The 14,947-nt window shown below is 36.4% G+C and overlaps 1 protein-coding gene across 2 annotated transcripts; it reads right to left on the reverse strand.

The window, feature by feature from the left end:
- Positions 1 to 11,707: 11,707 nt before the first annotated feature.
- LOC107786324 (uncharacterized) lies at positions 11,708 to 14,939 on the reverse strand. 2 transcript variants are annotated; one of them, XR_012708597.1, is made up of 8 exons: positions 14,709 to 14,938; positions 14,443 to 14,559; positions 14,240 to 14,293; positions 13,901 to 14,146; positions 12,826 to 13,032; positions 12,474 to 12,745; positions 12,114 to 12,391; positions 11,708 to 11,977 (listed from the first exon to the last, which is right to left on the reverse strand). XR_012708597.1 is itself a non-coding variant. In XM_075251635.1 (7 exons), exons 4-6 carry the CDS (start codon positions 13,973 to 13,975, stop codon positions 12,131 to 12,133), a joined length of 543 nt encoding a protein of 180 aa, XP_075107736.1. In that variant the 5' UTR covers positions 13,976 to 14,146; positions 14,240 to 14,293; positions 14,443 to 14,559; positions 14,709 to 14,939; the 3' UTR covers positions 11,708 to 11,977; positions 12,114 to 12,130. The 2 variants fall into 2 exon arrangements, 1 of the variants encoding a protein (XP_075107736.1); XM_075251635.1 differs by lacking the exon at positions 12,474 to 12,745 and having other exon boundaries at positions 14,709 to 14,939.
- Between the last annotated feature and the right edge of the window lie 8 nt (positions 14,940 to 14,947).

Below are 14,947 nucleotides of genomic sequence, written 5' to 3' on the forward strand. Positions count from 1 at the left end.
GTGTACTCACCAACTGTGATAGAAAGGAATAATAGAAGTTTAGCACTCGGATCAACAGATTCGCACGATAAGAATTTCAAGAATATGAAGTTTTTCATAAAGGTTCTACAGCCTCTCGAGGATAAATACAGACCTTTCCATATCGATCCGCGAGACTCTACTAAAGCCGCTCATGACTCACGAGACCTATGTAACCTAGGCTCTGATACCAACTTATCACGACCCCAAATACCCGGTTGTGATGGCACCTATCACATTACTAGGCAAGACAACATAACCATATAACCACAACGAATTCCTTTCATAAAATCATTTTTTTACAACACAAGTTTGAATACCAATTTTCATCAGAAGTGTTTAAAATAACAAGAAATGTGCGGAAATCAATAAAACATAAGACAACACATCCCAACATCTAGTGTCACGAGTCTAGAGCCTCTAAATACACAACCGACTATCTAATACATCATAAGTCTAAAAATGCGGAAAAGAACGAGTTAGGAAGGAGGAAAGCAGGGCTGCGGATGCCATGTAGTCTCCGGCAACCTCTGAAAATACTGAGGACTCTCACTCCGCCGCTCGGGCACCTGGATCTACACACAAGGTGTAGGGAGTAACGTGAGTACGCCAACTCAGTGAGTAACTAAATTAAATAAGGTCTGAAAGTAGTGACGAGCAGTTAAAAATCATATAAAGGAATAAACAATAGAATAACAAATCGAACTCCCCAGTTGAAAACCAGTTTCATCATAAAATCTTCAGTTCCAATTGGAATACTTGAAATTAAGGGTGTTAAACGGGCTGGGTTGGACCGGTTCCGGACCGGCCCAGACCGGTATAACCCGAAACTGGCCCAGACCGGTAATAGGTGGGTTGGGCTGGGCTGGGTAGGGGGTTTGGGGGGTTTGCACGGTTCATCTGGCCCAAACGGGTAACCGAAACCGGTTGAACCCGGTAGAGTGAACAGTAACTCTTACCGGGTTAACCGGCCCGGACCGGCCCGGTTCAAACGGCTAGTTTTTTTTTAATTTTTCTGACTTGTGGGCCCCACAGACTGTTTGCAATGGTCAGAACATGTTTTGGTCTGTTGGCCAATGGAAAAATTGAACAAATAGCCTTTTTTTAACCCTTTTTCAATTTACAAAACTAACCTTCTCTAAAACTATAAATACTCCCCCCCTCTTCTTCATTTCTTCACCCATTACTCATTTCTCAATCTCAATTTCTCTCATTCTCTCATTCTCCAATTTGCAAGAATTCAAGTTTTCAATCTAATTTTAGTTGGCTCTCTTTTTTTGAATTTAATTTATCATGTTTTGTCATTCGGAATTTGAAGTTTGAACTTTGAACAATTGAAGTTCAAAATTGAAATACTTGCTTGACATTTGTTCGTGGTAACCTCGGGATTGCCTAATCAAGTGCTCAATTTATTGGCGAATTCGGTGCACTCCCTCCAACTCTTTCTCTTATTTACTATTTTAATTGCATATTTAATTTTAGCTTATACTTTAATTTTTACAATATGTTTAATGTTGCTAAAAGAGCGTGTAAAAGAGTTACTGGCATGGGGAAATAAAAAAAGAGATAGTCTTTCAGCATCTGGTAGTAATAGTAATAACCCATTATCATTTACACATGTTTCCGAATCATCGCCTAATGATAATTTAGATATAGATTATGAACAATTACAAGAAGATTTTGGAATAGAAGATAATGAAATAGGAATGGAAGATGAAATACCAGCTACACCTACTAGTGTTGGAGTTGGTAGTATTGGGGTTGCTACAAGGGGTGGTGGTTGTGACACTAGAAGTAGACCACCTGTGGCTCCGACTACTAATCGTAGAAAAAGAAGTAAGGTTTGGAATTTTTTTGAAATAATAGAAGGTACTGATAGAGTTAAATACAAACTTTGTAAAGGTGATTTTAAACATTTGACTGGAGGAAATTTAGGGGGGACTGAGACGCTTCGTAGATATATGAGAACTGAGTATCCCATAGAATGGGGCGCTGATGGTGATGGAAATCAAACAACTCTTAACCCTACTACTGGAGGTCTAGTGAAATATGATAAAATAAAGGATCGTGAGGAGTTAGCAAAAATGATTGCTTTGGGTTGTCTACCTTTTTCTTTTGCTTCTTCATCATATCTTATTATGTATATTCAAAGGATTTACAATCCTTTATTTAAAGGTATCCCTAGAAGTACTTGTAGAGCTGATATATTTAGACTTCATGGACAATATCAAACATACATACGTTATTTGTTTAGCCACCTTCCTTGTAGAGTTTCTCTAACTTCTGATATTGGCCATGCTGTTAATGGAAATGATTATTTGACAATTACATGTCATTGGATAGATGATATTACTTGTATGCAAAAATATATTATCGCTTTTAGATATGATGAAGATCAGAGTCATACTGCTACGTTTATAAGTAGTACTATTTGTGAAGTTGTTGAATTTTATAATCTCAAGCAAAAAGTATTGTGTATGTCTTTTGATAATGCTTCTAACAATAATGTCGCAATTTCAATATTAAAACTGCATTTGCAACCGCCTCTTGAGGAAACTTTTCATGTTAGGTGTGCATGTCATGTTTATAATTTAATTGTTAAAAGTGGCTTTGATTTATTTTCGACTGAGATTACTCATGTTAGAAGAGCAGTTGGTGTTATTCAAGGAAAAATAGACAATCTAGAATAAAGGAATTTAAGAATAAGTGTGTCCAGTATAACCTTAAACCCAGATACATGCCAGACGAAATTGTTACTAGATGGAATTATACATATATATTTTTAAAATGTTGCTACAAATATAGATTTCCAATAACTGAAGTTGTTAATGCGCATTGTACTGATCCAAACCGTATGCTAACAAGTGGTACTTGGGAGGTCATTAATGATGTTGTTAAATTTTTACATAAATTTTATACAGCTACTGTTGAGTTTTCTGGAGCATATTACCCTACTGTTACTATGACTTTAGTACATATAGCTGAAATTTCTTTTCTACTCTTTGAATTTAAGAAGAAAGAAAAGTATAGGGATGTTGTTGAAAAAATGCAAGCAAAATTCAAAAAATATTTCTTTCCAATTCCTCTGATTTACTTAATTGGTGTTGTTTTAAATCCTTCTATTAAGATGTCTGATTGTCACCAATTAATGAATGCTTTATATACTTATATGGAGATTGGACCAACTGAAACCCCAGATTTATATACTTGTATGAACAAGCTAAATGAATATTTACAACAATTATATAATTATTATGCAAATGTAATTGATGATGCTGCTCTTAATGTAGGCAATGTTAATCCAACTATGCATTGTACCACTTCTGCTACTGTGGATGATGAAGAAGGCCTTGATAGTTTTAATATTTTTTCTACATTTTTTAACACTCAAACCAGTAGCAGGAACATTGATGAACTTCAATTCTACTTGCAGAAGCAAAAAGAGCCTCGCACAAAGGAATTTTCACCGTTGGGATGGTGGCATGAGAATGGAAAGCAATTTCCTGTTCTTTTCGCTATGGCTCGGGACGTGCTGAATGTACCAATTTCTACTGTTGCATCGGAGAGTGCATTTAGACAAGCAAGACAACAACTTGGAGACACCCGCCACTCATTGGGAAGCAATGCTTTGGAAGTTTTAGTATGTTTCAGAGATTGGAATAGATCAGAACGAAGAAATCAAGGACGTGAAGATGTTGATAGACCAGAAGACGAGGAACTTGGAGATATATTAACACATGGAAACCCATCCGAATTTAACACTCCAGAAGAAGGTCAATCGGTTCATATTGATTATGATGAACTTACTAAGGCAATGCAAAACCTTTGAATTTACTATTTTACTTGTTGAAAAAAATGTAAACCTTTCAATTTGTAAGTTTGAAACTTTGAAATTTGAAATTTTGAATTAAGAAATAAAAGTAGCACTTGCAATAAGTGCATTTTTTCCCATCTTCCTTGTATTCTTTATGTTAGTACTTTGTAATGCACTTATTATTACAAAATTTATACAAAATTTCAAAAAAAAATAATTAAAATTACACTAAACCCGGCCCGGCCCTCTCAACCTGTAACTTGTATGGTTTAGTTTTTACCCGGTTGAACCCGAACCCGTTAAACCCGTTAAGAACCAACCCGGAACCGGCCCGGACGGTAACCCGTACGGGTCCAAAAAAGGGAGGCCCGGACCGGCCCGGTTAGCCCGTTAAACACCCATACTTGAAATCATATACTTAGCAATATTTCAACAGAGGTTTATTTTAAAAGAAGAGTGAAATCAGTGAAAATATCATAAATGGGCCCTCGGGCAAGGTATCACTTAGTCTATGGCCTCTCGGGCAACCTCTCAGTCACTCGTGACTCAACTCTGGTCACTCAGTACTCACTCTCAGTACTCAAGCTCATTAATATCTCATAATAATAATAATCATAGTAATCGTTGTGGCGTGCAGCCCGATCCATAATTTATAGTCGACTACGCTCACTGGGGGTGTACAGACTCCGAAGGGGCTCCTACATCCCAAGCGTCATATTGCTGCGGTGCACAACCCGATCCAATACATATATCACTGCGGCGTGTAGCCCGATCCGTATAAGTATCGTTGCGGCATGCAGCCCGATCCATAATACATACATATACACACACATACACACGCACACACACACACATATATATATATATATATATATATATATATATATATATATATATATATATATATCCTCACCATTAGGTTCTCAACCTCTCTCAGTCATTAACCTCACATCCACTCGAGCATAACAGTAGGAATCAGGGAACTCAGTCCGAACAGTTCTCACATATAAAAAGTATAGTGATAAACCAGTTTTTAAACAATAAACAAGTAAAATATGACTGAGGATATGCTTTCAAATAAATAGAGTGAGGAAAAACACTAAAAATTCCCTTAAGGGTCTCAACAGGTCGGCACAAGGGCCCAAACATGGCATACAACCCATAATACAGTATAAATAACTAAAGTACGGAATATCATAAGGATTCAAATAAAATATGCGGCTTAATAGTCGCTACAGGATGGATCAAGTCACAATCCCTACCGGTGCACGCCCACATGCTCGTCACCTAGCATGTGCATCATCGCATTTATCAAAACAATTCGAATACCGGGGTTTTGTACCCTCAGTTCTAGATTTACAATAGTTACTTACCTCAAACCGGTGAAAATACTACTCCGCAACGCCTTTTCCCCTCGAATCGGCCTCCACTCGCGTCGAATCTATCCAAAATCAGAATCATGGTGTCAATATATGCTAAGGGAACGAAGCCCAAGCGAAAATAATCAAATAATACCAAAAATCTCGAAATTGACCAAACCCGACCACCGTGCCCACGTCTCGAAACTCGATAAAAATCACATCAACGTAATCCTTATCCTCCCACGATTCCATTCATACCAAAAATATCAAAATCCAACCACAAACGACCCCTCAAATCCCAATTTCTAGGTCTCCAATTTCAAGCTCTAGTTCTTCAATTTTAGGCTTAATTTCCATGATTAATTAGGTACATTTCACATTAAAATCGAGTTTTAAGTCCATGAATCTTACCTCCAAGTGATTCCCCTTGAATCCCTCTTCAATCTTCTTCAAAAAGCTCCAAAACTGCCCAAATATGGTGAAAATAAACCCCAAAATCGCGGACAAGACGACTATTTAAACATTCTGCCCATGCCTCATTTCCTTCTTTGCGAACGCGGTGCCCAATCACTCAGCCCTTTGAAAACGCGGAGCCTTCCTCCCGAACGCGAAGGCTAAAATCATCTTCCTTCTCAGCTAACCCTTCGCGAATGCGAGGGCCTACTCGCGAACGCGAAGGCCATTTCTCTGCAACACTGATCTGCAATTTTCTGCAATTCCAAACAACATGAAATGGTTCGATTGACCACCCGAAACTCACCCGAGGCCCACGGGACCTCAACCAATTATGTCAACATATCCCATAACTTCATTCAAACTTGTTCCAACCTTCGGAACATTCAAAACAACATCAAAACATCAAATTCACATCGGATTCAAGCCTAAGAATTCCAAAATCTTCTAAGTTACGCTTTTGATAAAAAACCCAACCAAACCACGTCGGAATGACCTAAAATTTTGCACACACATCCCAAATGACACAATGGAACTACTGCAACTCTTGGAATTCCATTACGACCCCTATATCAAAATCTCACCTATCAACCGGAAAACGCTAAAAATCCAATTTCGCTAATTCAAGCCTAAATCTACTCCGGACCTCCAAAACGCATTTTGATCACACTCCTAAGTCCAAAATCACCTCCCGAAGCTATCCAAACAATCGGAACTTACATCCGATCCCTAAAACACATAAGTCAACATCTGATTGACTTTTCCAACTTAAGCTTCCTCAAAAGAGACTAAATGTCTCAAATCTCTGCTTCTTGTCATTTCCAAAGTAACAAGAAGCAGAGATGGGGTAAACGGAGCGGTAACTCATGAGACGACTGGCTTGGTCGTGACACCTTTGGTCATATATCAGAGACGCAAAACCACAACTAGAAATATGTCATACCAACAACCACTCCCGACCAATAGAGAAGCCACTCCTCCACCCATGCCATCCCTTCAAGTACCAAATCCCACAAACCCATCAATAATTGCTCCCTCCGCTGAAATACATGTTGCCCCTGTTCTACAACCATCAAATTCCCAGAACAATATCTTCAAGATCTAAAGCAAACTCTCTATTCTGACTCATTTGGATCATATCCCTTTAACTGTCAAACAAGCCTATAAACATGAAGAGTTGTCACAACCCAAAACTTAGCCTATCATGATGGCACCTAACATGGTACCAGGCAAGCCGACACCCCAAAAGATTTCCAACACTTTTAAATAAAAAATAAACTAAAATAGGTTTTAAATAATTAAAGCTCTCATAAATTGAATAGAAGATCAAAACCCAATACAAAAGTTCCCAAAACCAGGGTGTCACTGAGTACATGAGCGTCTATACAATACAAGTCTAAAATACCATCCATGAAAGAAACCTCAAACTAAATAGATAAAGCTGAAAGATAGGGAAGGAGATTCAAGGTCTGCGGACGCCAGACAGCTACCTCAAAATCTCCGAATGATTAAGCTTCTAAGATAAATCAGCACCCACTGTGTCCGGAAATACCTGGTTCTGCACAGAAAGTGTAGGGTACAGCGTGAATACAACAAACTCAGTAAGTAACAAGACTAACTATTGGACTAAAAGTAGTGACAAGTTTGAGTAATACAATCCATATGGGTATTAACAGTACGGAAACTTACAACAAACATGACAGTAATATCTCATAAATTATAATCTACAAGTAAAGGTACAAGAATTTAGACATGCTTTTAGATTTGCAATAAACTCAACATACAATAGGGCATATCTAGTCCAAAATTCTAATAAACCAGGGCAGATCCAGCCTAAATGTAAATAACTGCTAACATTGCGTCCACTGTAGTTGTGCAGACTCCGAAGAAGCCGATCCAGCCCAAGCGTTATTATAAAGCAAACCTCGGCATGAATTAATAAAGCCTGTTGCAGCGTGCAGCCCGATCCCATAAATATCACTTACAATAGACCCTCAGTCTTACTAAGTCATTAATATCTCCAATCTCTTGGGTTCACCAGAATCATGATAATCAACCCAAACAATGAGGATACGGTGTATCAAATAAATGACTACATAGACTGAGACATATTATGCAAATAATAGGTGTGACTGAGTACAATTTGACAAACTAAGCAAATAATTCAACATGTAACCTAAAGAGGATTTCTAATATGATTGACAGCTCAATTTTTCTAACACATGGTGAAAATACTGGTAACAACAAGATTATTCAACTATACAGTTTCATGGAATTCGACCAAGTCACAATTCTTACGGTACACGCCCATATGCCCGTCACCTAGCATGTGCGCCAACTCAACACCAATCACATAACATATAATTCGAGATTTCATACCATCAGAACAAAATTTAGAAGTGTTACTTACCTTAAATTGTGCAAATCACTACTCCGACAAGCCCTTGCCTTGCGAAGTGGCCCCTAAATGCCTCGAATCTAGCCACAAATAGTTCGATACAAGCACCACGAGCTAAAGGAATCAATTCCATAAGAAAATACTAAGTTCTTAGTCAAACGTCAAAAAGTCAACTCAAAAGCGGGCCCCTGGGCCCACGTCTCGGAATTCAATAAAAGTCACAAAATCTTGAAGCTCACTCAACCGCGTGTCTAACCATACAAAATTTACCAAAATCTAACACCAAATCATCACTCAAATCCCCAATTTAAACTCTCCAAATCCCTAGCCTCAATTCCCAAAATTACACCTAAAAAACACACAAACTAGGTAGGGAATTCAATGGTGAAACAAAATTATTGAATAAAAACAACCACAAGTGACTTACCTCAAGAATCCCTTTGAAATCCCTCTCAAAAATCGCCTAAACCCGAGTTTGAAATGTCCAAAATGATGAAAATCACGGAACCCTCGATCTTAATATACTGACCAGCCTTTCTGCGGACCACTTAGCCGCACATGCGGTTCCACTTTTGCGGAATTTCCTCCGCTTCTGCGGATATGCCTTATAGGTCCTTCTTCGCTTATGTGACGCTTCCTTTGCATATGTGCTCTCGCAAGTGCAAAAACTCCATTGCACCTACACACAAACCCCCAGCTGGCCAACTCTGCTTCTGCGCCAAACACGCCGCACTTGCGATCACTACACTTTCCTCTCCATGCCTCACTTGTGCTTTACTGCTCGCACCTACGAGCTTGCACCTGCGATCAAAGCTCCATAGGTGCAATTGCACCAGAAAACTCCCAGCTTCATCAACCCTTTAACTCCAAACCTTGATCTGTTAACCACCCGAGGCTCCCATGACCTCAACCAAATATACCAACAAGTTCTAAAACACAATATGAACTTATTCGAGCCTTCAAATCACATCAAATAATGCTAATACCACAAATCGCGCCTCGATTCAAGTCTAATGAACTTATGAACTTCCAACTTCTATACTCGACACCGAAACCTATCAAATCAAGTCTGATCGACCTCAAATTTGACAAATAAGTCACAAATGACACAACAAATCTACTCCAACTCTCGGAACCTGAATCCGAACCTGGTAATCACGAAGTCAACTCTCAGTCAAACTTCTAAATTTCCAAAGATTCTAATTTTTCAACTTTCGCTATTTCAAGCCTAATTCAACTACAGGCCTCCAAATCACTATCTGGATACGCTCCTAAGTCCAAAATTATCCAACGGAGCTAATGGAACCCTCAAAACACCATTTTTGGAGCCATTTACACATAATTCACATCCGGCCAACCTTTTTAACTTATGCTTTTTACTTCAAGAAAATAGGCCTTAAGCGAGGGGAAATTTGGTCGTTAAAAGTCCAATTCCGGTCGTTATAAGCTGATAACGACCAGAAAAAATCCTGTCGTCACCGGTCGTTAAAAGCTCTGACGTTAAAAGTTAATGACCGGTTTTACAATCCAGTTGTTATAGGTTCTTTAACGACAACATAATTTTCGGCCGTTATATATACTTTTTAGCGACAGGATTTCCCCTCGCTAAACTGTTATTTGGTCGTTAAAAACTCTAATTACAACAACTAATTAAGTCAATTCAAGTGATTTTAGCGACCGATATTCCCTTCGTTGATTGTATAATTACTTTTAATAGCCATAATTCTCTTCGTTAATGGTCATTTATATATTTGAGAAACCTGTCGTTAAAAAGTTTTAATGACCATATTTTTCTTCGCTAATATGAAAATAAAATCAATATAATTACGAAAATTTATGAATAGTAACAATTCTTTATATACTTTCATACACGCTCAACAATATTGAAAATTAAATCAAATACTTGATATCTTGTTAATATAAAGAACTAAAGTATCATATTTATAAGAAACCAATCCAAATTATAAGACATCATTTTTAACAATTCCTAAAAAGGGAAAAAGTAAAATTGCAGCATATATATGTACATAAGACAATGTCTTTAAATCATCCCTGACAAGCGAAAAACCACTTATATATACTTCAACTTGCTTTACACTTTTTTCAAGGATAGGTTCTTTGGACTTCAAATTTTTTATCTGTCAACGAAACACCAGATCCTTCAAAAGGAAGTACAATTTTAGGATATGTTTGTAGGAAAGAAGATGATAGTATAACTCTATTAGTCCATTTATGAGAACTTAACCCATAAACTGTAAGCTCGCCAGCACATTTTTCGGTTTAGCTATAATTATGTTGTATTTCTAAATTCTAATAATGTTGTATAAGTGCTGGTTGTATTATCATGTTTCAGATATTTTATAAGAGCATGTTCTATTCAATCTGTAGTGTATGCAGAGTAGAAAACTACACAACCAGCATAAAAATTTATGAAGGACAAGAGGTTTTTCCGGTTTGGACTCCAAATCAATGTGGAAAATTCTCTTGTAAATCTGCTAGGAGAACTTTAAGGAAGTTCAAATCAGTTACTCTCACGGCAGGGGTGTGCATTCGATTTATCGATTCGATTTTGACCCTTATCGATAATTACTTATCGATTATCGATTTGTACATATGCTTATCGTTATCGTTTCAATAAGGTTTCAATTTCGACTTATCGATTTTTTGGCCTTATCGATTCGGTTATCGATTACACCAATAAGAAAATTTGCATGATTCTACGGAAAGTATATTGCTATAAACACGTCTAACTAATATGGACAAAAAGAAGCTAAAATAAGACGAACACCGTTTATAACATAAAAATTGTGTTAACAAACACATGCAACGAAACTAAAGTAAGGAATTAAATGTATGCCACCAACACTCTAACGATATAAAAAAAAATAAAAATACATCATCACGGTTAATTCTATTTTCTATTAATTTGAACTTCATTCCCTTGAGCTTTAAATATGATCATTGCTTAAATGTGGCAGATTAAATAATATGGTTAGGGACTTAGGGTAAAGGAAAGGGTATTATAGAATAAGGTTAATTTTTCTTTTTGGAATATCTTATCAGTTTATCGATAAACCGATAACCGAAGAGGACAAAATCGAAATCGAAAACTCGATAAGGAAAATTTCGAAATCGAAATCGATAAATCGATAAACCGATATCGATAAACCGATAACAACTAATCGATTCGATTTATCGATAAATCGATTCGAATGCACACCCCTATCTCACAACAATGAAAAGCTAACATCCTAAACTCCCTTTAAAAGGTTCCTATTTTATGTAAGAATGCTAGCTTACAGATTACCTACTGATGATATTTTATGTAGGTTCAAAGTATTTGTGCCCTGTAGAAGCTATTGTTGCAGAATTCACCAAGCAACAGTGGTGTTGCTTTATGTCAAAGAAGATTACCACGTATAATTATATTTTTTGCCAAACTCATTGACTATCTGAAAATAAAACAGTGGTCAATTTCAGAAATGCTTGGAATGTAAAGTACCACTAACGGAAAACCAAAATGTAGAGGGAAAGATATACAGAAGAAGGAAAGAAAACGAAAAGGTTGAAGGATGTAAGGGAACACAGAAAATTTACAAAGGAAAATCACTTTTCATTCATCACATCTTTACAACGCTCACTCTTAACAGAATAAAAACAACATACGAAACAATTAAAAGCTTATATCTCCTCCTTCAATCTATGAGGCGGTGTTTGACTAAGTATGTAGTTTAACAAATAAATAATATTTTTTTAGGATTATGGTCTAAAACAAATCATTAAGATTTCTATGACTAGGATTCCAGCACTAAGACACAATTCAATAGATAAGGCATAGCATCTAAACTGGGGAATTTCCATCATACGGATCTAGACATGAAAAGACAGGGACTTTGCCTTTGCCAAAGGCAAAACCTAAGCATCGAATCCTCCCTAGAGAAATAGGAAAACACCCAAAATACAAGTGTGTAAATTGCTTTGAATAAACCTTAATGACATAAAGAAAAAATTCACATGAGCATTTCAATATTTTCATCATAGAGTAAAATATGATTTTCAATGTACTAACCCGTTATATGATTCAATCTATTGATCACTTGAAGAGAGCTCATCATATTTACTCTCTAGCACTTCCAAATGTCCTTTTAGTGATTCATTTTCTTTTACAGTAGCATTCAGTTTTTCCAATAATGCAGCTTTAGCGGAGTTACCACCTTTCAACTCCTTAGCGGTTATCCCACCACCAAATCCAACTACATGACTCTTTTGTTGAGGTCCGAAACACCTTTCTACAACCTCAATATTTGTAAGAGACAATTCAGATTGCACCAATTCTTTAATTTTATCCTGTAAAATAAAAAATTATTTAATTAAAATAACACAACACAATAAATAAATAATATAAATTGAAATCTATCAATAAACATACATATTTCTCGCTAGTTTTCGGTTCGACAAGCTTGTTGTTCTTCTTATGAGTCTCAAAAAAATAGTTGCCATATCTGGTGGATTACCATCTTTACCTCCATTCACATTACAATAAACAAGTCAAAGTAATTTTTGTAACAAAGATGAGGTTTCTTAATAGAATTATAAGATTTACTCACCAATTCATAAATGATCTCCCTAATCGGTTTACTACCCGTACGATGAGGCATACTCAACCTAGACTTATTGACCGAGTTTCTTGTACTTTGTCTCCTAAATTAACAATATACCAGCAAAATTCTGGTTAGCCACTTAATATAACATCATGTTAATAAATAGCTATGAAATCATACCTTAAATTTTTCAGTAAAAAAATGCTCTTTGACCGGCCATTCCCAATCACTCTTGTCTACCCCCTCTGGCACATATTTTATAGCATAACGGAATGGCTTAGACTTAACATTCTTGTGCATCGATCCTCTCCAATTGTTCCATAACTTTCTCATATGTTTCAAGACATGATCTCGTTGATCATTTATGTCATCACTGTCAAATTTGTCCTACAATAGTTAACAAGTATCATTAAGTATGAAATGACACTACAAGTTTCTTTACAAAGAAACTTGAAAAGAGTCCAATGTATTTCAACAAAGTCACATGCCAATTATCAGGAAAGCACGTTAAGACAAGACGAGGACCAAAAACAACTGATTGCTCTCTTCTGGCGGAAGGGTTCTCATGTAATTTCATTTTTCTGCACATGAAATCCACATTTGTACAGGGCCTAAGAGGAGATATGTTACTGGAGTAAAGGTTCTTTCCATTTCCTCCGAGGAAGAAGTTCTGAAACCTTGAAGTTAATGTTCGTTATCGAGTAAACATTCTACCTTTTAGAGTGGGTAATTTGCTTTGTATAGTTTGAAGATTTGCTTGTTCCTAGTTACATGTCCCTGTTTACAATGTAAATCCATTTATTCTTTAATATCTAGAGAACTGAATCTCAATAGTTTGTTGTGGAATATGGATAGTATTCAGAGGATGGATCAGAAATAGTTTAGTTGAACTAGTGTTGTCAGGCTACTCTTACTCTACTCAGAAATTACAGAAGCTTGTTCTGTGCTGAAGCAAATCAGTCCATGTTGAATTTTCAGCAATGCAAGTCAGTCAAAAATATTCTCCTAATTCCAAAATTTGAATTGATTGGTTTATATTTCATTGGTTAGGAAGCTATAAGCTTTTATGGAAAGATGATGGCATCGTTGGAGTAAGTCCCTTGAAAGACAAATGAAAAAGATGAACATTTAACTCATTTACGGACGTTTAAAAATCAGCAGAGGTATAAAAAGAAGAAGAAACTGAGTTAACATATTGTATTAACAAGTAGAAATGGAGAAGGCAAATCAAGAAAGTAATGCTTAAAATCTTCACCGTAACAGCTTCCCACATGTGTTGCAGCTTATATTCTTCGATATCTGCCCATGAGTGTACACGTAATGGGCACATATTACGATCACGGACTAATATACTCAAGTGTCTCGTAAATGAGGCATGATGCTGCCCAACAACCCTATTGTGGTAGAAAGTGGCGCAACTTTTCTCCAACTTTGAGTCCTGCAACTTTTTTACACCTATTCGTTCCTCTCACTTTTTTTACTTTTTCAGATTCACATGGCCCTGCAAATTGCCATTTAACTCAAATATAAAAATAGATCTTGTAAAATAACATCAAAAAGATCTTATAGCTTGAGATAATAAAAAGAGTATCACCTTCAAATATTTGATCAAAACCAGGAGGCGCAACATTTTCTCTAACTTTGAGTCCTGCAAAATTTTTACACCAATTCGTTCCTCTCAGTTATTTTACCTTTTCAGATTCATAAAGCCCTTCAAATTCCAATTTAACGCAAATATAAAAATAGATCTTTTACAATAAAACCAAAAAAATCTTATAGCTTGAGATAATAAAATACTTATTTCACTTCTCAGAGTATCATGCATCTCTTCTTCTTCGTGAGGTAAAAGATCAGTATCACCTTCAAATGGTTGATCAAAACCAGGAGGCACACCATTTTCTCCAACTTTGAGTCCTGCAACATTTTTACACCAATTCGTTCCTCTCAGTTATTTTACCTTTTCAGATTCACAAAGCCCGTCAAATTCATATTTAAGTCAAATATAAAAATAGTTCTTATACAATAACAACGAAAAAATCTTAGAGCTTGAGATAATAAAATACTTATTTTACTTCTCTGAGTGCCCTGCATCTCTTCTTCTTCGTGAGGAAAAAGAGTATCACCTTCAAATGGTTGATCAAAACCAGGAGGCACAACATTTTCTCCAACTTTGAGTTCTGCAACATTTTTATACCAATTCGCTCCTCTCAGTTATTTTACCTTTTCAGATTCACAAAGCCTTGTAAATTTCAATTTAAGTCAAATATAAAAATAGTTCTTATACAATAACAACGAAAAAATC

Source organism: Nicotiana tabacum, chromosome 1 (assembly GCF_000715075.1).
Source record: "Nicotiana tabacum cultivar K326 chromosome 1, ASM71507v2, whole genome shotgun sequence".
Taxonomy (NCBI): domain Eukaryota; kingdom Viridiplantae; phylum Streptophyta; class Magnoliopsida; order Solanales; family Solanaceae; genus Nicotiana; species Nicotiana tabacum.

Coding starts and splice junctions, on each gene's coding strand:
- LOC107786324 (XM_075251635.1), bottom strand. CDS start 13,975: ATGTGCCCATTACGTGTACACTCATGGGCAGATATCGAAGAATATAAG. Junction 13,033..13,900: donor ACATGTGGGAAGCTGTTACG/GTGAAGATTTTA, acceptor TAACTATTGTAG/GACAAATTTGACAGTGATGA. Junction 12,392..12,825: donor TTTTTACTGAAAAATTTAAG/GTATGATTTCAT, acceptor TTTATTTTACAG/GATAAAATTAAAGAATTGGT.